The following is a 23,308-nucleotide window of genomic DNA, read 5'->3' on the forward strand; positions in this document are numbered from 1 at the left end:
GCTGTTGTCACTGCAAAAGTCTTTGGAGAAAAGGAGAGACAATTCCAGGGATTTGAACCCTTCACCGTGTCAACAGCATTCATAACGTGACTCAGTCAGATGCTCCCATCCCCAGTGAGCCTGGGATAATTCCAACATGAAATTTCCCTGTATGTGCTTCCTCCTACTCCTCCTCTCTGAACGATGTCCCCAGCACTCTGCCACAAACATTTCTGCTTAACTCTTTGCCCTGAATGTATTATTATCCACAAAAAGACAATGCCCGAGGCAACAAACAGGAGCAGAAGGAAGATGAGATGTATTTTTATTTCTTCTAATATTCAGCAAGCAGGATGGGAGAATTATCTCACTCCTTGTTCTCTCGCTGAATTACTGTGTGCTAAGTTTAGCTGCTGAACCCATTTGTGCTGTGGTTTTCTCTCTCTTAATGAGGGTAATGACTACCTGAGACAGCAGCCTGGAGTTCAATCCCCTGAGAGCTGCAAAGCATTCAGAAAAAACTCAGGAAATTGGGAGCAGGAGCGCTGCTTCCCCTCAAACGATGGAAAATCCACCTTTATTCCAAAGTGAAATGCCGTCCCTTTAAGTCATTAAATACGTAGCTGCCATACAGACACACTTAAATAAATGATTTCAAGTTATTTCGAGTTGTGTGTGGGAGGCGGGTGGGGGATGAAGTTGATACTTGGTGGTTAGAGCAGCCTTTAGCCTTTACACCTCCCCCTGCTCTGCACAGCAACTTTGGGGTCTTTTCAGCCCCTCTTGCACAGGCACTTTTTTGGGTTTTTTTCCTGCTCCTCTGCCTGTGCACAGAACTTCTGGGTCTTTTCCTGCTCCTCTGCCTGTGCACAGAACTTTTGGGGCCTTTTCAGGCCCTCTTATCTGTGAACAGGAATTTTTGGGGTCTTTTCATCCCCTCTATCTGTGCACAGGCACTTTTTTGGTTTTTTTTTTCTGCTCCTCTGCCTGTGCACAGAAGTTTTGGGATCTTTTGTGGACTTTTTGTGGACACACCACACTGGTGATTTCCCTCTGGGAGCTCCTGAGCTCCATTCCAGCACGGATGTTACAAACGAGCTTTGACTCAGGAATTCTTTCAGGGATGGGGTTTTCAGAGGAGGCTGAAGGAGCTGAGGAAGGCAGAGCTTGGCAAAGCCAGGTGGGTGGGATTTGGGAAGCTCCCACCTCAGGGTGCTGTGAAAATCCCAGCCGAGGTGCTCAGGAAGAAAAGAATCACCAAGACTTCGCTGAGGCACCTCCAGGAGGGAGCTGTGGGCACAGTAGGGAAATCCAGAGGTGCCCTGAGGGAATGAAAGGAATAAAACGGGAATTGTGAGTGGCTGGGACCTGGGACTGGCACCCCGTGCTGTTCCCCACATGATGAGGATGAGATGATGATGATGATGATGATGATGATGATGATGATGATGATGGTGGTCCCTGCCAGAGCTCCCTGCTCCCAGGACTCTGGCTCCAAACCCTGCTTTCAATCCATGAAAAAAAAAAAGAGAAAAAATCCGTTCCCTGAGCAGCCAGAAAGGAATGCAATTAAGGTGGCCTCGTGAAGCTCATAAAGGCTAATGCATGAAAATAAACAGACAAATTAGGAGGGAGCACTGGGAAGAACATTTCTAATTGTGAGGTCGGCTGGCCCTCTTCCTTCAGCTGAGCTGGGGAGGGAAATAAAAGGATCCTACTGGGAGCAGTTCTGGGCTGTGGGGAGCTGGGCAGGATGAGTAAGATGGAAACTCCTTCTCTACAATATAATGCACTTTTTCAGCCTTTCTCCAGAAATCCAGCCACGCTTTCTGGCTCTTATTTGTGAACCTGTGTCCTTCAGGAATTAAAATCATCTTTTGTTTTGGCTGAGCTGTTTTCTCTCTCCCCTCTGGATGTTTCCTTAGCAGAGGACTTCATGCAGGTTTCTGATTCAGGAGAAAACAGGAATATTTCCCATCCTTGAACTCTCAGGCACTGCTGGGATTGCTCTCCAGCTCCTACTGACATATTTGGCTCTTCTTTTGGGTTTGTTTTCAGAGCTTGGCTGCTGCTGGAGCTTGAATTACAGAAATACCACATGCACAGAGGAAAAAAACCCAGCACCTTGTTCTCAGTGTTTCCTGCCACAACTCAGATCTTCTGCCTGTCCTGACCTTCTTTCCAAGCAGTTCTTGTGTGGTTCTTGGAGTGAAATTTGGGAAGCCATCCCATGGAATCCATCCCCAGTCTTTGGGTTCTTAGGATCACCCAGCAGCTGCCTCTTTTCCAGTCTGTAAATCAGGAATATCCCATTTGTAACCCAGCGAAAACCCAGCAGGCTTTCCCATGGGAAAAAGTGTGGGGATTGGGGTGTTTGTCACAAACGTACCAGCGATTAAATCTGGTCCAGGGTTTTCGTGCCTCGGTGGGGAATGTGAGATGGAGATGAAAATATGAATATGGATACGAATGTTCATTTTTATTCTGGATCTCAACTCTTCCAAGGCAGCTGCAGGGCAGAGGGATGGACAAATAGTAGCATTATTCCGGAGTGTGTGTGTGTGAGTACATCTCACACGCTCAGGCACAGGGAAGGAATCATGAGATGCTGCTTAAATAAGCCTTTGTGCAATTTTTATCTACGATTTTCCACTATGACTCACCATCATTTACATGTTATCTAACACTGAGAGTCGCAGGTTTAGGTGCCTTTCTGTTCTTCGTGGGGAAGGGAAAAAAAAAGAAAAAAAAAAAAAGAAAAAAAAACCTTTTTGGGAGAGGTTCCTGCGGCTGGAAGGAGTTAAAGCTCTGCTGGAATAACTGTCAGCAGGCAATTGTGTTGGGAAGAGCAGCAGTTACCAAAATACATTTTAGCCTGCAGGCTGCAAGAACAATGCGCGCATTGTAGTGCAGGCACAGCACTTGGCACCCAGATAAGCCGGAGAGAAAATCATGTTTTGTTGATGACGGAAGTGATGGAATCCATTGAAAGGTTATTGTTTGAGTGCCTTTTGAAGCCAATTCCAGCCCTTGGCTGCGGGGGTTCGGGGCAGTGCTGTTACCTTTCCTCGCCCTGCGGGATGACAAACCCGACCTGCCTCCAGGTGACCTCGCAGCAACCCCCGGGTGAAAAACACGGCTCGCTCTGCTGGGAAAATCGGAAAAGTTTCATGAAGGACAGCAGGAGACAGAGAGTAAAACAGAGATCACAGTCGGGCGTGTCTTGGACTCAGCTGCGAGCGCAGCGTTACCTCGGAGGACGCTCCGAAAATGCTTTTTTATTACACTCGTTTGTTGTATATTCACATACCCATAGACTCTTCTGTATATTCATATTTTTCTAGAAATCAATTTACGTATTTTAGGAACTATTTGGCGTGGCCCCTCTTTGGGTCTGCTTTTTTTTTAGAGCATGTGTGTTTCTTGGCTGTGGTTTTAGCTCCTTTTTTTAATCACTTTTAGTCTGGCCCTTGGTCTGTACTTTTTTTAGACGGCAGATGTTGATGGTTGGTCTATTAATTAGTAGTAGATAGTTGATATAATATAATAATTATAATTAATATTATATTAATGCATTTCTATTAATAATTATTAATTATATATGTTATATTAATATATTAATTATAATTAATATTATATATTAATTCTATTACTAATTAATAGTAGGGTCGTCTTTATATGTTCACTGGATGTTATCCTGACGAAACAAATAGTTCACTTTTAACTATATAATAGTTATATATATAAATATATATTATAGTTATAATAGTTATATATTTAACTATATATTTATAGTTATAATCATTTTATATATAACTATATATATTATAGTTATAATAGTTATATATAACTATATATTTATAGTTATATAACTATATTATATATATATAACTATATATATTATAGTTATAATATTTATGTATATAACTATTATATAGTTACAACACTAAAACTAAAAATAAAATTTTAACTTTATAAAGTTAAAATACTTCATAACCTATTATATAGTTATTTATATAATAACTAATTACTACTACTACTACTGCTACTAAGTTTTTTGTAATAGCAGAAATAAAAGCAAAGTTATTTTAAATTTATAGATATATCATTCACCTTAATATGTGTGAAAAGTCAATATTTGTAACACCCTGCAAGCCCAAATTTCCATCACAAAGGTAAAGTTGAGGCCGAAATGTTGGACAGGAGGCTTGAGCAGAACTCTATTGTTATCAAAACACCCCGCTCCCTAAAAATAAATCCCAGCTGGAAAAGAAATTTAAAATAAAAAATCCCAGTTGGAAAAAAAGTTAAAAAAAAAAAAAAAAAAACAACAATAAAAACCAAAAAATAAATCTCAGTTGGAAAAAAAACAAACCAAAAATAAACCAAAAAATAAATCCCTCTTGGAAAATTTCACCTCTTCTCGATGCTGACAAAAATTGAGGGTTGGGTTTGGAGATGTGGAGCTCTCAGACAGGAAAAAAGTTGATTTTTCAGGCTACATAAAGTGCTTGATCCTCGTGGATTTGGACAAGGTGTTACTGGTTTGGCTTTTATCCAGGATCTTTTATTCCTGATTTTAGCAAAGGTCCTACAGCTGCTGGAGGAGGCCAGGGACTTTAAAAACCTGAAGGAAAGTTTTTCTGTGTGGGAAATGTCAGAAACAATTCAATTCACGTTGATTTGAGAGGAGGAGAACGATGGGAATTTTCATGAGGAAGGTTTTACGTGGTGATGTTTTGCCCCAAAATTGCTCTTGGAGCTCTCCCTAGTAATGGCACAGAGGGACACAGAAAATCAGCCAGACCCCAAAAAGCCTTTTTTTTTTTTTTTTTTAAGTAAAGATTTTTAATAATCGACTTTTAATAATTCTGGGGAACTGCCACAGAGTTTTAGGGCTGGAGTTTCTGAGCTTTTTTTCCTCTCCATCCTGCACCTACTCCAACAGAAATCTGCAAAACTCAGGGTTTGACAAAGGCCACAAACTCCTGGGCCTGGCTCAAAGACTGAGATTTAATTATTAGAACATTAAAACTCGAGATTTGCTTCTGTTCCTGTAAGGATTTAGGACACACTGAAGTTGTTTTCTTAAGCTTTTCTTGCCAGACAGGAAGGACAAGGACTGACTTTGCCTTTTCTAATGAAACTCGTTGATTCTGCAATAATCACTTGATATTAGGAGCTGTGCCATGAAAACATCAACAGCAGCAAAAAAAAAAAAAAAAAAAGAGGTGAAATTACAGGAGTCAGGAACTCGAATAATACAAATGTGAAAAGGCTTTTAAAATTCTTCAAAGGTTATTATGTCCTCCACACTTTGCTGATTTTTTAAAGTGCCTAATCTCATTTGAATCACTTCCCTCATAAATTACACACTTAAAAACCTGCTAATGTTGCCTCCAATACTTAGAAAAACATCAAATTTTTGACCTTTTTCTTTCCCCCATCCCCCATTTTATCTCAGTTTTCCTTGGACAGATCATTTCAGGCAATAATTTCTTCTTCTTTTTAACCTCGGGAGCAGCAGATGAACTCGGTTGCAATTACTGGGGTACAACGCAGAGCCTGCAGAAATCTTCCATTTGTTTTGCAACAGAAAGTTTATTTTCCCTGATTTTCATTAACTTCACACTTGGCATTACTAATTTGAAGCCAGGTTCAGCAGGGAGCTGTGGCATTTCATACACTTGTCCGAAATTCCCACACCTGTAAATAGAAATGTTACGGCCAGAGCCATTTGGAAGCCACTGGGAAATTTTTCAGCAGCTTTTGGAAGAAATTCTATGGTAACCTAAAGGAAAGCAGCAACAGGCAGAGGATTTTGAGCAGAGGATAAAATGCACCCAAAAATAAATAGATTTGTCAACATCAAGCAGCAGAATAGAACCAAAAGCAGCACGAGACTGAGTTACTCCAACCCCCTCATGACTTTATTAATCCTGCTTTTCCTGGAGATTTCCCGCCTGGCCTTGCTGCTGTGCAAGGAAGAAACTTCTGCATTAGAAAAAGCGAATGGATTTCCTTTCTTTCCCACCCCATCCATCCATCTGGGCGCCACACAGAGCTGGGATGGGAGCTGAGGACAAAATTCACGAGATCTCCCTGATCTTGGTGAATCACCCAGCAATAGAGGTTCTGTGTTTGTGTCAACATCCCAGGGACAAAAATAGGGGAAAACTCAGAGAAGCACAAATGTGTTCATATCCAGAGCAGTCTCCACAAAGAATACTTTGTACAGCCTTATTATTGTTGTTGGAGCCTTTTCTTTTCTCTTTCCCAGAAGCATCAGCAGTTCCTTAGGCATGTAATTTATGAGAGGCTAAAATCTAAATTATGCATCAAAAAGGGAGAGATGCAACTTCGGGGTAATAACACATTTCAAAAATAACTTCAAATGCGTAGTTCAGAGCAGCCTATAGCAGTGCCCAGTCAGCAAAGGCAGCAGAGAAGTAAAAAATACTCTTCCTTACATAAAAAAAAACTCTTGTGGAGATCTTTATTTTTAAATCTGACAGCAGCAGAGCTGGATCCCGGAGCCCTGAATCCATTGGGAGGGGTGATCAGAGAAATGCACCGAAATGCATTGAACAGAATATTAAATAATGCAGGAAATCATGCTTCAAAGTGAAAAGAAAAGTTTATTTTTTTCTGTTTAACAGACAGAAAGACTCTAACACAGCCCAGGGCTGAAGTTTGTACAAATAAAAGTCCCTGGAGAACTCTGAGATCCCTTTTTGTCCTCCTTGAGCTGCTCTACACCAACCTACAGCAGGGATAGACCTTCTCTTGAATTTCACTGCACTTAGGGGTGGCTGATCTTCCCCTAAATATTTTTTATAAAAAAATTTTAAGAAAAAAAAATATTATTATAAAAACCTTATTTTAAGTTTTAAAACCTAGTGTTAATAAATTGACATATTAAACATTATTTTATCAAAACCCTATTTTTTACAAAAGGTATTTAGTTGAGGATCGAGAAATGGTGAGTCAGACTCACCCTGGGGAGTGCAAGGACCAGGCTGGGAATAATTTCCCTCTCACAATTATTTATTTTCTGCCTGCCTGTAGTAATTAGAGAGCCTTGCACTGTGATTTTCGTGAAGGAGCCCTGGGATCACATCGCCCAGGGCAGGAATTGGCAGTGCCAGGGGGAATCCGTGGGCTAAACACGCAGGAAAAAAAGGATGGGGCACAGCAAGGAAAGGCAGAGGGAAGGAGGAATTCCACATAAACTGATGTGGCAGCAGGTGACATTCAGGTCTGGATTGCATCTCACTCTTTTTCCAGGCCCATGAATCATCTGAGCTCTTTGAAAAACCACCCAGAGCACAGCAAAGGTGCCCTGCAGGCGCCTCCTGGGGCTGGGGACAAGGCTGGGGACAAGGCTGGAGCAGGTCCCTGCTCAGAGGGGGCGATGCCACCAGCACAGGGCTCCTGCAGCTCACGGGGTGAACAATCCCTGCCTCCCCTGCTGGCCTCTGGAGTGATTTCCCCCCAGAATTCCCTCCAGGCAAAAGCCTGTCCTTGCTGGAGCAGGAGGATTTTGAACTGTGCCACCAAAGGAGGGATCCAGCCTGAAATGGCACCAGGAAAGGGGAAAGTGGGGAAATGTGGGCATAACCCAGATGAAAAGGAAGGGATTCAGCCTGAAAATCCACCAGAAAGGGAAAAGTGGGGAAATCTGGGCATAGCCCAGCTAAAAAGAAAGGGATTCAGCTTGAAATGCCTTGAGGAAAGGGAGGGAAAATGGGGAAATCTGGGCACAACTCCAATAAAAGGAGGGACTCAACCTGAAATCCCTCCAGAAAAGGAGAAAGTGGGGAAATCTGGGCATAACCCAGCCACAAAAGGGGGGATTCAGCCTGAAATGCCATGAGGAAAGGGAAAATAGGAAAATCTGGGCACAACCCAGATAAAAAGGGAGGGATCCAGCCTGAAACGGCACCAGGAAAGGGGAAAGTGGGGAAATCTGGGCACAAGCCAGGGAAGAGGCTCCGGGAAGGGGTGACACAAACCCACCCTCGCTGTTGTCCCACTGGGAGCAGCTGGCACCCAAAATAAAAGGCAGAGTTTGCTCTGGGGGCCCAGATGGAGCCACTGCAGCTTCTGTGGATCCAGCTGAGCTCCTGGGATTGCTGCCAGCAGAAATGCAGGAGCTCATCCTCCTCAGCTCCCCTCAGCTGCAGGGGACAGGGCAAGTGTGAAACCCTTGGCTGGGAGGTGACAAAGCCCTGTGCTCACAGGTGGCCGCCTTATGCTGTCCTGGTAGACCAAAAAAAAAAAAAAAAAAAAAAAAAAAAAACCCTCTTTTTGTTTTTGGGATACAGAAAACAGCAATAATGATACAGGAAACAGCAATGAGGAGAGTGATGACTCTGGGAGGTGACCTTGGACATGCAATTTCTTCTCTCAGCTTTTAGTTTCTCGTCAGGGCTGTGCTGGAAATGAAAGCCCTGACTATCACAGCGAGCAAATTTTTATCCTTCACCAATATCAGGGCTCCAGTTAAATGTCAGGACCAGGGTAATAAATTTTTCCCTCGCTCCTTCTCCTCCTGTGGGTATGTTTACAGCTCCCAGGGAATGCAGTTGTTGAAATACCACCAGAATATGTGATCACACTGTCAGGAGATCCAACAATAATCACTGATTAAAAAGGAAGAATGAAGAGAGTAAGAGCTGGTGGCAGCACTGCTAAATGCTGATCAGCGCTGTAAGACAGCCTTTGATTTTTTAAATTAATTATACATTCCCTCATACTCTGTACTGCTGTAGATTTAATTGGACTCCTTATTTTTAGGCAACGCCAGCAAGAGGAAGATAAGATACAGCTTTCAGCAGCTCAGCTCCAGCCTAATTCTGCCTCATTCAATGCCACTGGGAGCAAAATTAGGCTGATGCTGAGCTCCTGTGAAAGCCTCGTGGTCTCTGTGCAGCTCAACACGTTCACCTGCCTGGCAGGATGGAGGCATTTCCACACAGCAATCCAGGCAGAGCTGGGCTCAGCATCCAAAAAAATCCCCAAACCCCCAAATGGCACCGAGGTCTGGCTGCTACCTACAGAATTTGCCCTGAAAATTCACTTCAGCCTCACTCCACACGATTTATTTGCTGAAAGTATGAAATGTTAAACTGCAGAACAAAGAGGATTGCACTGAAAAAAAGGGTCTGGTTTCAACTGCAGCCTGAAATCCTGAATTGCCCCAGGGTTGTGGGGAGAGACAGGAGAGAGACCTGCACACACACAGAGCAATCCTCTTTTGGTGGAACCCCTCCTTATCTGAGCTTGCCAGGGGTGTCCTGTGGGGCTGCTGGGAGCAGGGGGAGAGGAGGATGAGGAGGGGCTGTGCTCTCTGCTGTGCCTGTGCACAGCCTGAGCAGCAGCTGCTGGCCCTGGGTCCTGCAGGGCTGCACCTGGGACCTCTTCACCTGCACTATTGGCTGACTTCTTCTGGGCCTGACATGATGCCTTGTGCAGGCTGGCCTAGAGCAGAGCTGGGCAGAGCTACAGAATAAAGCAGGGATTTATTCAAAGGATCTCCTCCATGGATCCACCTTGGGCAGCACCAGAGCCCAGCCAGGGCTGCACCCAAATGAACCAAAATGGTCCCAAAATGAACCCAAGATGAACCAAAATGGTCCCAAAATGCACGAGCGCTCCCGGGGGCTCTCACTGGGATCAGCTCTGCTCCATTTGCACCTTGCAGTTCATTGTCCCATTCCAGCTTTAGCCCAGGCACTCCCATCCTGCTTGTTTTTCTCTCTCCAGCCCACGCTGTTTGTGCTCCTGGGCCTGAGCTTTGGATCATTTGTCCTTGGTGCCCAGCTGGAGCAGGAATTGTTTTGTCTCCCTGCTCTGTGCACAGAGCTCACCATCCCCTCATGTGAAGCCCAGACCCAGACACTGAAGCAGCTCAGAATGTGAAAAATAGAAAAGCTCAAACCTGAGGCATCAGACACGTTTTTCTTGTTGAAACACACACTCTGCTCTTCTGGCTTTCCCAGGACAGCATTTCCTACCAAACTCCCTCTGCAGCTGTGCTGTATCAGTGCTGCTGTGCTCGATGCACTCTCAGGTCTGAGCCCTCTGCACCCAGCCCTCTCTCCCCACGCAGGAGATCCACGTGTGGAGCTGCTCAGGTGCCTCTGGGCCTGCTGTGAACAGCAGCTCTGGGAATGCCAGGACCTCTCCCAGTCCTTGCTCTGGCTGGGGACTGATGCTGCTCCTGTGTCTGCAGCCTGTCCTAGCCTTGTGTCTGGCAGGGTCCTCTGATGCTGATAGCCAGGATCACCTCCCAGTCTTTCCCACATGGGGCACTCCTGCAGCTATCCAAGAACCTATTCTTATTTATTTTCTATCACAGAGAAGTGGCAAGACATGAAATACCCTTGAGAGCTCTGCATCTCTGCTCCACTGGGTTTAAACATCCTGATAAGCTCAGGAGCTGTTGTGGGAAGCTGGAGAGACCCAGGGACACACACGGGGGTGCAGCACAGTCCTGTGAGCCTCAGCTCCTTTGAACCAGACCTAAGAGAGGCCTCACTGCACAGAAAAGGTTAAAAGGTGTCCAAGGCCAGGCTGGACAGGGCTTGGAGCACCCTGGGATAGTGGAAGGTGTCCCTGCCATGGCAGGGCATCAATGAAATTATCTTTAAGGTCCCTCCCAACCCAAACCATTCTGTGATTCCATGATTCTGTCACTTACCAGGCATGCCTTGCTGTATCAGCCCCTGAAATTTACTGCAAAGAATTCCTCTCAAATGATAGATTCTCCTTTCTTGCCTATTTTTCACAAGGCAGCTCTTAAATATTTACCAAAATGGAAACTCACATGAGTCTAGGTTCTTCACCATGACCACAGGAGCCTGCAGAGCAAACTAATCTTTACAAACCAAGAGAGCTTTACAGCCAACCTTTGTAAACACCTGCCATTCATTTTATTTATCCATTTTTCCTGCTCCAGCTCCCAGGAGCCCACTCTGACTTGTGGAGGAAGGGGTCTTGCTGGAAGCACAGATATTATTTAGAGTTGGCAACACCACAAGGTGCTCTCATCCTTCCTGATGCTGCTGTTGGTGCCAGTGCCTGGAATTGTCCCTGGATCAGTGATTCCCTCCCAGGGCAGGCTGCCTCCTCAGCAGGATGGGAAGAGAGGCTGCAACAGATGGAAAAAGAGGCTCCTTCTGTGTTTAGGAAAGAAAACCTGCACTTCTCAGGCTGCTTTCTAGATATCAGCCACACACGAAAGCCCAGAGAAGATGGGGCTCAGCTCTCAGTTGTAAAAGGCTTTTTTTTTTTTTTTCCTTTTTTTTCCCCCATGAATAATTTTAGCAGCACACCCCCACAGCAGCGCTGCCGAGGTGCGGGGGAGAGCTGAGCTCTGGAAATGAGGTGCTGCTCATGGGGGGGGGGGGGTGTGTCTGCCTGTCTGTCTGTCTGTCTGTCTGCCAGTACCTGCAGAGCTCAGCCTGCACAACGAGGGCTCCGAGGCGAGCATCCATCCCACACAGCCCTGGCAACGGCAGGAAATGTGTCCCCGCTGCTGCTGAGGTGCTAGGATGAGGTGTGAGCTGTGGGAGAGGGGGAAAAAAAAAAAAAAAAACATGGGAAAAGCCACTTCATGCTCAGGCAGCACAGCTCAGCTGGGAGTCCTCGCGGGCAAAGGTCTGAACTGAAGGGAAGCCCCAAATCTGCCACTATTTAGGTACCCAAGCAGCCACAGAACACCCGTGGGAATTTTGGCTGAGGATCCCGATAAAGGAGGTGGAGGACAGGCCAGGCTGTGTCTCTGAGCTCACACACAGCAAGATTTTCTCAGGAAAAAGGAATGAGGACTCTGCCCTTATCCATTCCCACCCCGTTGCTGCCGACTCTTAGGTGTCGAAAATAAAAATGCTAATGGCGAGGGGGGGAAAGGAGATTTCATTAGATTGTAGTACCCACATCACGTAATTCTGGATACAAAAACACAGAATTGGAGTTGAGCACCTTTCTGGTCAGTGCTGTAAAACTGGCAGGATTTCAGCAGGGCTTGAGCCCTGGCAATTCCTATCCCCTGTGCTCAGATGTGCTGGGCACTTTTTAAGACTTAACAATGCTCGTGTTTCCCCAGGTAGCTCAGCAGAGACTGAAATGATGGAGGAGAGACGTGCTGAGCTGGAATTTCATTATCTATACCATGGCTGTGTCCTGTTGAGGTCTCTGACACAGCTGCAGAATTATTTTGGTGTTAAACAGACATTTGGGGCATAGGAAGGTGACATTTTTGCCCCACAAACACAGGAATTAAGCCCTGGAGTAACCAGTGCTTTGTGCCTGCTGCTGGATTGGGCAGTCTGTCATTAAAGCCATGAAGAGGGTCAAGGAAAAGCTGCCCTTGGAAAACAGTGATGTGCACTGGGGAGGTGTGCAGAAGGAAAAATGGGATTACAGTGCTCAACTCTTTCCTGATGTGCTTTATTAGGTGTAACCCTGACTGACGTGATGATCACCAGAGTGAAAGTGGAATTCCACCCTGTGCTCTTGGTGTCACCAGCCAGCATCTGCCACGGGCTGCTTTTGTTTTTCACTGTGGCAAAGGACCACGTTGAGCAAGCACCACCTGAAAATGAGAAGCCAGAGCTGTTCCTGACTCTCTTGCAACTTAAAGCAAGACACAGCTGCAGAATTATTTTGGTGTTAAACAGACATTTGGGGGCATAGGAAGGTGACATTTTCCCCCCACAAACGTGGGAATTAAGCCCTGGAGTAACAATTCTTTGTGCCAGGTGCTGGATTGGGCAGTCTGTCATTAAAGCCATGAAGAGGGTCAAGGAGGATCCTGTGGAGAGGGGAAGCAGTGGGACCATGCAGGGCTGAGGGTTTTGCCAGACCTTTGCTGCTTGAGGGGATTTTTGTGAGCAAACACACGGGCAAAAACCACACCCCTGTGTTCTTGCCAGCACCAAATCCCCAGGTTTTCAGGGAGCTGAACAAAGTTCCTTTCATCACTTGGTTTAAAATCCTTGGAAATTTTGCTGGAAGGAAGAAGGGCCCCAAAGCCTTGATGATTTTTAATACTTGCAGCACCTGCTTTGCACAAGAGCAGGGCTGGAGTCTGTAAGTACATGCCTGGAGTTAAAGAGATGCATAAGTACTCTTTGGTGTAGGGATAATTACTAAATCCAGGTCTCATTAAAGTCTTCCTCTTGCTTTTTTTTCTAATTCACTGACAGATTCTGCAGGATCAGATACAGGAGTAAAAAGGCTCTACACTTAGAGCTGACAGGCCAGAACAAAATCAGGAAAGTATGCAGGGAAATCTTCCCAGTCTGTGGTGAAGTTTGCTCATTAAATTCTTAGATCCTTCTTTATCTCGTTGTTTCTCACTTTATCACAATTCTTCATTTCCTGTTCCCTTTTAGGCTTCAAACATATTTATTTTAATGTGGGTTTTTTTTTTTAACCCTTCCCTAGTGAGGAATGAATCTTTTTGGAGTCTCTTGGTTAGACCTCATGTAAAAAAAAATCCAGATTACTGAGCCAAACACTGCAGGGTCATTTTTAATATTGATTCTGGTATTAGAGTTTAAAGTCTGGCCACGAATTTACAACTTAGCATGATTATAACAGCAAAATAATTGTACATTTTTACAGCTTTTTTATCACCTGAGGACTCCAAAGTGACCTGAAGGAGACCAAATCCAGCTCCCCAAACTGAAATTCAGAGCAGAGCTCGCTGCCTCACTTGTTTTCTCTTTCCCCTGATGGAAACTTTGACTTTAGCCATAGCTCACTGCTGTAACCACATTCAAAATCTCTGAGGCAAGAGGCTGAGCCCTGTGTGTGCTTTCTCACCCCCACATGGAGCTTGCAGCACCAGGGGACTCCCAGCACCAATTCTGTTCTGGGGGTGTTTTAGTCAGTGGCAAATGTCCCTCATTAACCCCTTTTTCCCCTTTCCCCACAGCATTTTGGGCTTCTTTGGCCAGATCTCCCATGTGAATATTGATATAATGAATATTGACATAGTGAATATTGACATGATGAATATTGACATGATGAATATTGACATGATGAATATTGACATAATTAATATTGGTCTTCTCTAGATGACTCAAAAAAAAAAAAAAGTGAGGAATACTAATTTGGAATATTGTGAATTTTGTGTGTTACTGAAAACAACAAGGCTTCAGAAATTTCCTGAACAGAGCTGTCTAGAGCAGGAGGCTATTTTGAGTCTCTCTTTTTGCCTTTGACCCAACTATTTCAGCACCCCACCCTTCTTCTTCCTTCCACCTTCCTTAATTTCTTAGACTTCCTTCTTGCTGCTTTGCCTGAGTCTATTTTAGGTGTGAGAGCAGGCTTAGCTTCATGCCAGGCGTCCACTTCCCATTTTCCCTCTCTGGGGTTTGCCTTTTCAGCAGAGCTGGGAGCCCACAAGCACGCAGAAGCTCTGAGAGTCCCCAGGATGAGCACACGCTGCCCCTGGAGAAGGGAAAATCAGCACTTGAGGGGAAAGTAAGGGCTCAGAATGGACAAAAAATGATCAGGGCAAAGAGCATCACATCAGGCTGAGTGCAGATGTTGGGAGGGGAGTGGCTGAGCCCCCACCCATTTTTGGCAAGCACAAGATATTCCCTTCTTCACTGGATAGAAAAAGAGTGAAACAGTGAATGGATTGATGGAAGAAATTCTTCCCCATGAGGGTGGTGAGGCTCTGGAAGCTTTCCAGAAGCTGTGGCTGCCCCTGGATCCCTGGAAGTGCCCAAGGCCATGCTGGGGTGGTGGAAGGTGTCCCTGGTGGGACCAGATGATCTCCAAGGCCCCCTCCAAGCCAAACCCATCCCAGGATTCTAGGATTTGGTCGTGCAGGGCCCAAACTGACAAAGTTTTGACCAAAACCTGTTGTGTGCAGCTCAATTCGAATCTCAAGCAGAGCCAAGTTCAGAGCAACACTCCCCTGCCCCTCTGAGGGTGTGCAGCACACACAGACCTCACCCAGGAGGGATTTTACAGCACAGGTTTCCTCACGAGATCCAAGCCAAGCTCAGTGCTCTCTTTTGGGGCTTTGGGCTGTGTTATCTCTGCTCACTTCCTCTCTCAGCCTGGGAAAAGCTCCCCTGAGCACAGCTTTGTGCAGGACAAACCACTGCAGCCCAGAGGAGCTCACACAGGGCTCCTCCAGGCAGCAGCAGCACATCAAAACCTGCTGAGAATTCGTCCCAGAAAGTCCCATCCTTGGTGGCCGTCAGGGCTCGAGTTCCTGGTACAGCCCCGTGTCACCAGCTTCACAGAACAGCAGCTTTCTGGCAAATTGTGCAACTGCACCGCCCCCAAACTTCCTGTTTTGAAACCCCAAGAAGCTGGAAAATGTTAACACTGGCACTTTAAAGTGCTACTTGTGGCTTTGCTTTTTTTTTTTTTTTTTTTTTTTCCTCTTCTCTTCCTAAAGATCTACTGAAAAATCCGATGTACAGAGGGGTAAATGGGGCTGCTGGAGGAGCGGGGGCACAGAGGCAGCACAGGGAGCTGTCCCACCTCCCTGAATCAGGTGTTTGTGGGCTGTGCTGGGCACTGGGGACACTGCAGAAGGGCTGTGACAGATGGACAGGCAGGAGCTGCCCAGGTGGCAGAGGGAAATTGGGGCAGCCACCTGCCCCCTTCCCATTCCCCCAGCAGCTCCACCAGCCCAAACCCCGCTCCTGGTGGGAGAAAGAGGCTGTGGAAAAAAGCAGAGCTGTGGCAAATCTCATTCCTGGACAGGGAGAGGAGCAATTAGGGAGAAGAAAGCGCCGTGCTTGCCTCAAATGTGGGACTTCATTTCTTCCCAATCAGCGTGACAACTGCTTCCTTTTCTGGCTATCACCGAGCCTCCAGATGGTGCATTGGAGCATCCTTAAACCTCCAGCTTGGCTCCTTGCAAGGACATTGTCTTCCTGGCTAGCTAAAAATGGATTAATGGCTTTGAGATGAAAGCTGCTCCCTGTGAGTGGTGAACTCGTGGTCAGTTCTGGCCGCTGTTAAAGTCAGGTTTTGAAGGGGACGAGCCCCTGCTGGATGTGCTCCAGTTGTGTGTGAATTTATTTGTGTTAACTCTACCTGGCTGCTTTGCTAATGGTCACAATTCTGCAGAACCTCTAACAGCAGCAGTTATTTCTCACCTCCCTTCAGCGAGTCCCCGCTGCCCTGCAGTCAGATTTGAACCTGGACCAGGCAGCTGAGGTGCTGCCAATTTTTGTGGGTTTATTAGGGAATTGTGAGACATCATTTTCTTAAACTCCCAGCTTCAGGCCTCCTGCTATTTTCAGAGCTTGCTTGAGCAGCGCTCTTAGATTAACACATGGGGAGAGAAGCTAAAGGAAGTGAACCAGGAAGCCAGACAGCAAATATCATCCAAAACAGAAATTAAAAAGCAAACCAATATCAGGATTATAAGCAAACCTAACAACAGGGCCTTGCAGCTGAAGGGGGGAATGAAAGGACAGAGGAATTTTGATGGGGTGTGACCGATTCAAATCAGCCCAAAAACCTGTGCCTTGTTCCTCCTCCATCCTGCAGGGACCTGGAGTGGCTGGCAGGAGCTGGACAGCCAAGGCCACGCCTCACAAAAAGCTGCACTGTTGATGTTCTAAGGAAGGGAATGTCCTGCTTCCCCTTTAAACCCTGTGCCTCTTTGGAAATGGTAAATGGCTGCCACATTCCTGCCTTTATCCCGGCCACTTTTTACAAGCCTGTGCTTCCCTCTCCTCGTGCTTTAACAAGCTGGCTGAGCAGGGGATTAGGGAATGACTTGGTGCACATGTGGGGAGAGAAATCCGCCTTCAAAGTCTTACATAACTCCAAAAAGCAAGAGACACGTGCCCAGGCCCTCGTTCTTTGCACATAAAAATCATCATTTCATCCTCCTCCTCCTCCTCCTGTGGCCAGGCTGCAGTTTGCTTGTCCTCTGAAAAAAAGGAACATTTGGAATTGTGGAGACTACAAACACACAGCAGCGTGTTCCCCACGTTCATTTCTGATCACCTTGCCCTTTTCCCTCTCTTCCCTGCTACCAGGGCTTGCCATTCCAGAGCTGGGGATAAGCAGCCAGCCCTTGGGAAGAGGGAGGAAGGGAATTTCCAGCCCCACCAGGCACCTTCCATAAACATTTACGTGACCTCCAGGATGCAGCACGGAGAGCTCGCAGTCGCCACGTTCCCAGGAACTTCCCCTCTGGAAGTTGCTGTATTCCAGGCAGGACCTGGCTGTTTTCCACAGCTGGGATCTGCTGGTGGCCCCTGCTGACCTCAGAGGTTGGGAACAGCACGTTCCCAAAGGGGATCTTGGGGTGCAGAACCAGCTGGTGCTCCGGGAGGGGACGTGGCTGCAATTAAAGGCAGCGAATTCAGCATGAGCAGGGATTTCTCTCTGCCATCAGGCAGGAAAACAGAGAATTTGAGGTAAAACTCAGCGAAGGGAGAGAAATTAATTATCCTGCCACGCTCTCATACCGGAGTCGTTCTCCCCACAAAAACACCGTGGGGGTTTTGTTGTTTTTTCCTTCACAGATGCAGAAAAGGAACATCCCCAACCCCCTGCCCTAAACAGGAACTGGATCCCTGGTGATATCTTCCCGTCCTGGCCCTATTTATAGCAGGAAGGTCACCCAAATAAGAACAGAAGCAGCACCATATGATTTTTTTTGGGGGGTGGCCGAGAGAATTGTGCGTGTTGAGGATCCAGAGGAGCGCAGCACGTTTAGGAGGAACACCTCACTGTGGCCGTTTTTGTGTGCAGAATAATTAAGGAATTCATGGCACCCGGGAATTTGGGTGTTTCTCCCCACTTCACATCACCAAGTCATTGAATGCACAGAAATTTTCCCTGCAAAACCATTCCTCAATGTGCAGTTGTTGTGTGAAAGCCTAAAACAGACTCATTCTCCTTGTTGGATTGTTAATAAAGAATTGGTGAAAACTGCAAAAAATCAGGGATCTGTAAAGGTCACTCGATGGGCAATCTGGAAAAAAATACACAAATTGGAAAAAAATACACAAGTTGGAAAAAAATACACAATTTGGAAAAAAACACACAAAAAATACTGGGAGTTTTACTGTTTGTGGAGAATTTTTGACAGCTTTACTGTAGGTTACAGAGCAGAGTTTGAAAACAGAACCTCCCACCCCATGACTTTGACACGTAAGGCAAGGAGAAATTTAAATATTGGGTTCCTGACCTGTACCTGCACTGACAGATCTGCTCCAAACAGCAGCTGCAGCCAGAAAATTCCTATTTTTTTTCCCATTCCCTGGAGCCAGCCAACATTTTGCTTTCTATTCTTTTACCAGAAACCAACAGAGATGGAAGAAGCCAAGCTTTAAATAGATGCATAGAGCTAGTTGAATATATGTTTATATAAATATGTTTTATAGGCACAAACAAGCGAAAATGAAGGTGCTTATTTTGTATTGCTAAGGAAAAACGCTCTGTTTGACAGCATCCTTCTTTCAAACTTATTTGGGATAAATTATGGGCTGTAATTCTTATTTTACCCTGTCAGGCAGGCCTGTGAGTGGGACCTGATGAGGAGAGCCAAGCATTTCCAGCATATTTTTTTTTAAAGAATCTTTATTTACACAGAGGAATATTTGATGGGCCAAAGACTCAGGTGATGAATTCATCCCTCGGAGGGGTTTTGCACAGGGGGAAAGAGTTTGTGTGGGCTTGGGGGATGGGATGAAAGGGCAGAGTTGGTCATTCCCTCTCTTTCCTCCATCCCTGCAGGGCTCATTCCCAAATCCCCCCGTGCCTGTGGAGCAGGGGCTGAGGCAGAGGCTGCTGCTGGCGTTTTCTGCAGCCTCTGAGAGCAGAAATTCCAAATCAAGCCGAGTCCCTCTCGCAGGCAGAGCTCTGCTGATGGCACAATTAGTGAAATTAAAGAAGAGCCAATGGAAATCCCTGCTGGGGCATCAACCCCCTGAAGTTTGCACGCTTTTTAGTGATGTATTTTTATCTGTATTACATTTTATCTCAGAGTAGTCCCCCCTATGCCTTGCTCTTGCTGTTTGCAGTGGCTTCCCCACTGTCTGTTCACCCTCCTTGTTTAAGCTGGGCTTAGATAAAGCCAACCACTTTTTAAACTGGACTAGAAGCAGAAGGCTGAGCTCTCAGCAGAGGAAGGATTTTCCTGTGGTGCTTCTGAGGCCGAAGGTTCTCGCTATGGTTAATACCTCATTCCCCATTACAGTCATTTCCTCTGAAGCAAATGGCATTTGGCCATTATATTTTATATTTATTGATATATATATTTCCGAGCTCAATTGACATTCCCCCCCCTTTTTTTTTTTTTTTTTTTTTTTTTTTTCCCCAGTCACAAGTGACAGGAAGCCAAAAATCCTCCAGCAGTAAGGAGGGAAATCCTGCAGCCCTCAGAGCTCTGTGCTCTGCCTTGAAGTGGGCTGGGGTTAAAATGGGCACCATTTACACACCAATGGGTGGGCCAGGGAGGCAACACCAATTCTGCTGGAATATTTTGGGGTCAGCTCTTTAGCTGGGATGCTTCCTGGCAATATTTCACCAGTGAGTGAGTGGGGAAAGGTTTTCCTTGGGCCCTGACATTGAGAAGTGTCACAGGGAGGGCTTTGAGGTTGAAGAATCAAACCCATTTAATTCTTCCCGGTGAATGAAATACCTGCTGTGCATTTGGAAGTCATTGCTGTTAGGATTTTCTTTCCCCTTCCCCGAATTCTCCAGAGCTGCAGTTGCACAGAACCTCTGCTGTCTGTTCAAAATGATTATTCCATGTTGCTGGGTGCTTTTAAATGATTTCCCTGCACTTCATCTCAGAATCCAAGAGATGGAGGAACTGGGTGCCTCAGGGGACCAGCAATGCTGCACAAAGCTTCTGAACCCATTTTGCATCACCAGAAGCGTTTACTCAGTGATACCATCCAGTAAATTCTGAAAAATAAGTCATTTTCTTACTTTTTTCCTCTTTTCTGGTTCATCTGAGTCACTGTTTTTTTTTTTTTTTTTTTCTACAACGCTACAGCCAACACTTGCTACCCAGCGTGAGGAAATGTGAGCACCTAAGCCATAATTTGTCACCTAATTAAGTGACCTGATTTTCTCAGGAGCAGGATGTGTTTTCCAGCTCCCACTGCACTCAGCAGTTGTGAAAATCAGGCCACTTTTGCATGGCTGGGACCAGTTTTGAGTACTCAAATTCTAAAAAGCTGATTTTGGCCTGGGAGCTGGAGGATGGGTCCTCTCCAGGTTTTGGCCAGGGTGGGATTTTGGGAGGAAAGCAGAGACTTATCAGTCATCAGCACCATTCCTGGCACTAAATTAAAAAATAAGAGAGAAAAAACCAAAGAAATCTCTCAGTTGCAGGTCCTGGGATAAAAATATCCTTTGGCCTTGTTTGCTTTATGCAGCATTTCCTCCTCACACTGAAAATTAAATTGAAAAGGGGGTTGGTTGTCCCTGTGGATGATGGAGGCAGCTCTGGAAATCACAGGTGAACAAAGGTGTGGCTCCAGCCTCGTGTTCTCTGCCTCCCTTCGGGCTCCCCAAGCACTGCAGGAGCTGCAGTTAATTCCAGCAGAGCTCCTCTCTGTGATTTGTTCCAAGGAATCATCAGGTCATGAAGGAGAAGAGTCCCCGAGGGTGGCTGGTGGAAGCTGGACCGTGCACAGCTCCTCCAGAGGTCTGTGCTGAGATCTGGGCAGAGGAAATCCCAGAGAAACTGCTCATTCCAGAGCCAGAGCTGTCCTGGCAGGGCAGGTTTCACTGCCAGCCTTCAGAGGAGAGTTTTGCAGAGTCACATCTCTCCAAAGAGCAGAAACAACCCAGACAGGAGGGGAGCTGAGCTGAGCAAGGGCAGCACAGCAACTGATGGAAGCAGGGCAGGAAGAATGCCCAGGCATTGTTCCAGTGAGGTCCCCCTTATCTTTAGAGACGTTCCCCCTATCTTTTAGAGATCCTCCCTATCTTTTAGAGAAGTCCCCCTTATCTTTTAGAGATGTTCCCCCTTATCTTTTAGAGAAGTCCTGCTTATCTTTTAGAGAGATCCCCCTTATCTTTTAGAGAGGTGCCCCCTATATTTTAGACATGTGTCCCTTATCTTCTAGAGATGATCCCCCTATCTTTTAGAGAGATCCCCCTTATCTTTCAGAGAGGTGCCCCTTATCTTTCAGCTCCTTTGCCTGAGCTGCTTTCCAAAGCAAAGCAGTTTCTGCTTTGCATAGAACATTTTCCAGAGCAGAGCAAGGTCAGCGAGGCAGGAGCACCAACCCACAGCGTTCACCACCCCAAATCCATCAAATCCATCCTCCAGAGGGCAGCTGGGCCCAGCTCTCTGCTGATCTCCAGGGAATGCTGGCAGAAAAGGGCAGCAAAACAGCCTGGGGAGGAAGTATTTTCATCATCACACATTTGCAACACAGCCCTCTATTTTTCTCTTTTTTTTTGTTGTTTTTTTTTTACCATTATCAGCATTATCTTTCTGCCTTCCTCTTACCCTCCAAACGAACCAAAATGTGTGTGTTCAAGGGGTGGGGAAGGCTGAAGCACAGCTGAGTCAACAGCACATGGCTGGGGGCTGGGGGTCACGTTCAGGAACACCCTCCGGGGCTGTCAGAGCATTTGGAAATGACAGAAGGGGTGACACCAGCACGGCCACAAGTCCTGGAGGGTCCCTGACCCCAGACCCACGGGCTGGAGCCTGGATCTGCTCCCTTTCCCTTAAGTAGGAAGCTCTGAAATCCCCTTTTCATGGGGAATTCTGCACCTTCCCGTCTCTGCCTCATGACCCTAAAATTTCTGACATTTTCTGCCTTCTTCACTCATAATTCTTGCTCCATTTGGGTTCTGGGTGAATGCCTCCCTTTGGCTGTCCCTGGTGCTGCAGAGCTGGGCTGCTCCACAGCTGCTTTCCCGTGCTGCTGTCGAGCACTTGGGAAACACAATTCCACATTTAACGCTGTTCCATGTGCTCAGAAACTCGCTGAACGGGAGAGCTGGGTGTTCCCAGCTGGAGGGGAAGGGGATTCAGAGACATCCTGAAGGGAAAGCAGCAGAAGAGCTCTTTGAGTAGAGCAAGGACTAAAGGGAGCTTTTGTAAGCTGGAAAATCTCTGTTTGTGCCCTCTCGTGGCTGTTGGATTCTTCTCCTCCTCATTGCAACTCCTGCACTTCCAGAACCAAATCTTTGGGGTTTTGTTGCTCTGATTTTTAAAAGTGTTAAGTTTTCTTTTATAGTTCTTTTGAAAGTGTTAAAGTTCTCATTTTAAAATTCTGATAATGTTTACATATTTGAGAGTCAGGGTTCCCACACAATTTCATGTATAAATAAAATAGTTTACATATTTCTCTGTGAGTAGAGAGAAATAATTGATTAATCTTTAAACCAGTGTGGTTGGAGAAGTAGTAATTCCATCTTCCAATCCACGGTCACTTTTAAAATTCTATAAATACCAAATGTTTGAATAAAATTAGTTATTTTTCTCTTTTAAACTTACCAAGCTTCTGTGTACTCATTTCATGTCCAATAGCAACAGGGTTTCATGCTGAAATTGCCAGCAAAGAGACCTTTAAATGCTGGTGTTTCTCTGTCCAGAAAAAGTGGGGAAGTGGGAAAACCCAGAGGTCCATATTTCATATTTTGTGCTGGCTGTGTGACTTTGCCCTTCAGTCAGTTGATGGGGATTTGACAGGTGGCACACCCAAAAAAAAAAAAAAGCCCAAGGGGTTGGAGAATTGGAAAGAGCATCCCACGAGTGTCCAAACACACAGCAGCAGGACCCAGCAGCACTGAAATTCTCTTTATTTTACTCTCTCTGCAGACAAAAAGCGCTGGCATCGACAGGTGGAAGGAGTGTTCAAGCAGCATGCGACTGGTTGGTATGAAGTAATAAATGTTAAAAAGTAGCAGAAATGGTGAATTTAGGGTTTGAGTCATTAGAATGTGGAATGTTTAAACAGGGGTGCTGTCTGAAAAGCACCTGCAGAGTTAATGAGGTGCTGTTTAAGTGCTGGAAATAAGCAGTGCAGAAATGAGGCTGGTCCGGAGGGTTTGTGATCTGCAGCAAAGGCAGGAACAGCCGAGAGCAGGAGCGGTTCCTGGTGCCCTCCTCCCTGTGGTTTGCACTCTGAAAGGCAGAAAAGGCAGAAGCAGTGACCTGGCTTAGATCTTCAGAGCGTCAGCCTGAAAGTAAAACCCAATTTTGTGTATTCCTGAGCAGCGCTAATGGGCTGCGAGTGAGGCAGAGCAGCTCTGCCTGACCCGCCAGGGACAACGACCGGCAGCCAGCGCAGGGGGAGCTGCTTTTGTTGGGGGAAGAAAATCGCTGATTATCTCTCGATTTAAC

General features: G+C 46.0%; 1 protein-coding gene across 1 annotated transcript in view; it reads left to right on the forward strand.

Moving 5' to 3' along the window:
- Nucleotides 1-23,308, forward strand: part of UBASH3B (ubiquitin associated and SH3 domain containing B) — a 70,844-nt gene that overhangs the window by 22,705 nt on the left and 24,831 nt on the right. The window contains exon 2 of the mRNA XM_053963457.1: nucleotides 22,784-22,837. Within this exon, the coding sequence (XP_053819432.1) occupies nucleotides 22,784-22,837 (54 nt within the window). The remainder of the gene's footprint in view (nucleotides 1-22,783; nucleotides 22,838-23,308) is intronic.

Source organism: Vidua chalybeata, chromosome 23 (genome assembly GCF_026979565.1).
Source record: "Vidua chalybeata isolate OUT-0048 chromosome 23, bVidCha1 merged haplotype, whole genome shotgun sequence".
In the NCBI taxonomy this organism is placed as follows: Eukaryota; Metazoa; Chordata; class Aves; order Passeriformes; family Viduidae; genus Vidua; species Vidua chalybeata.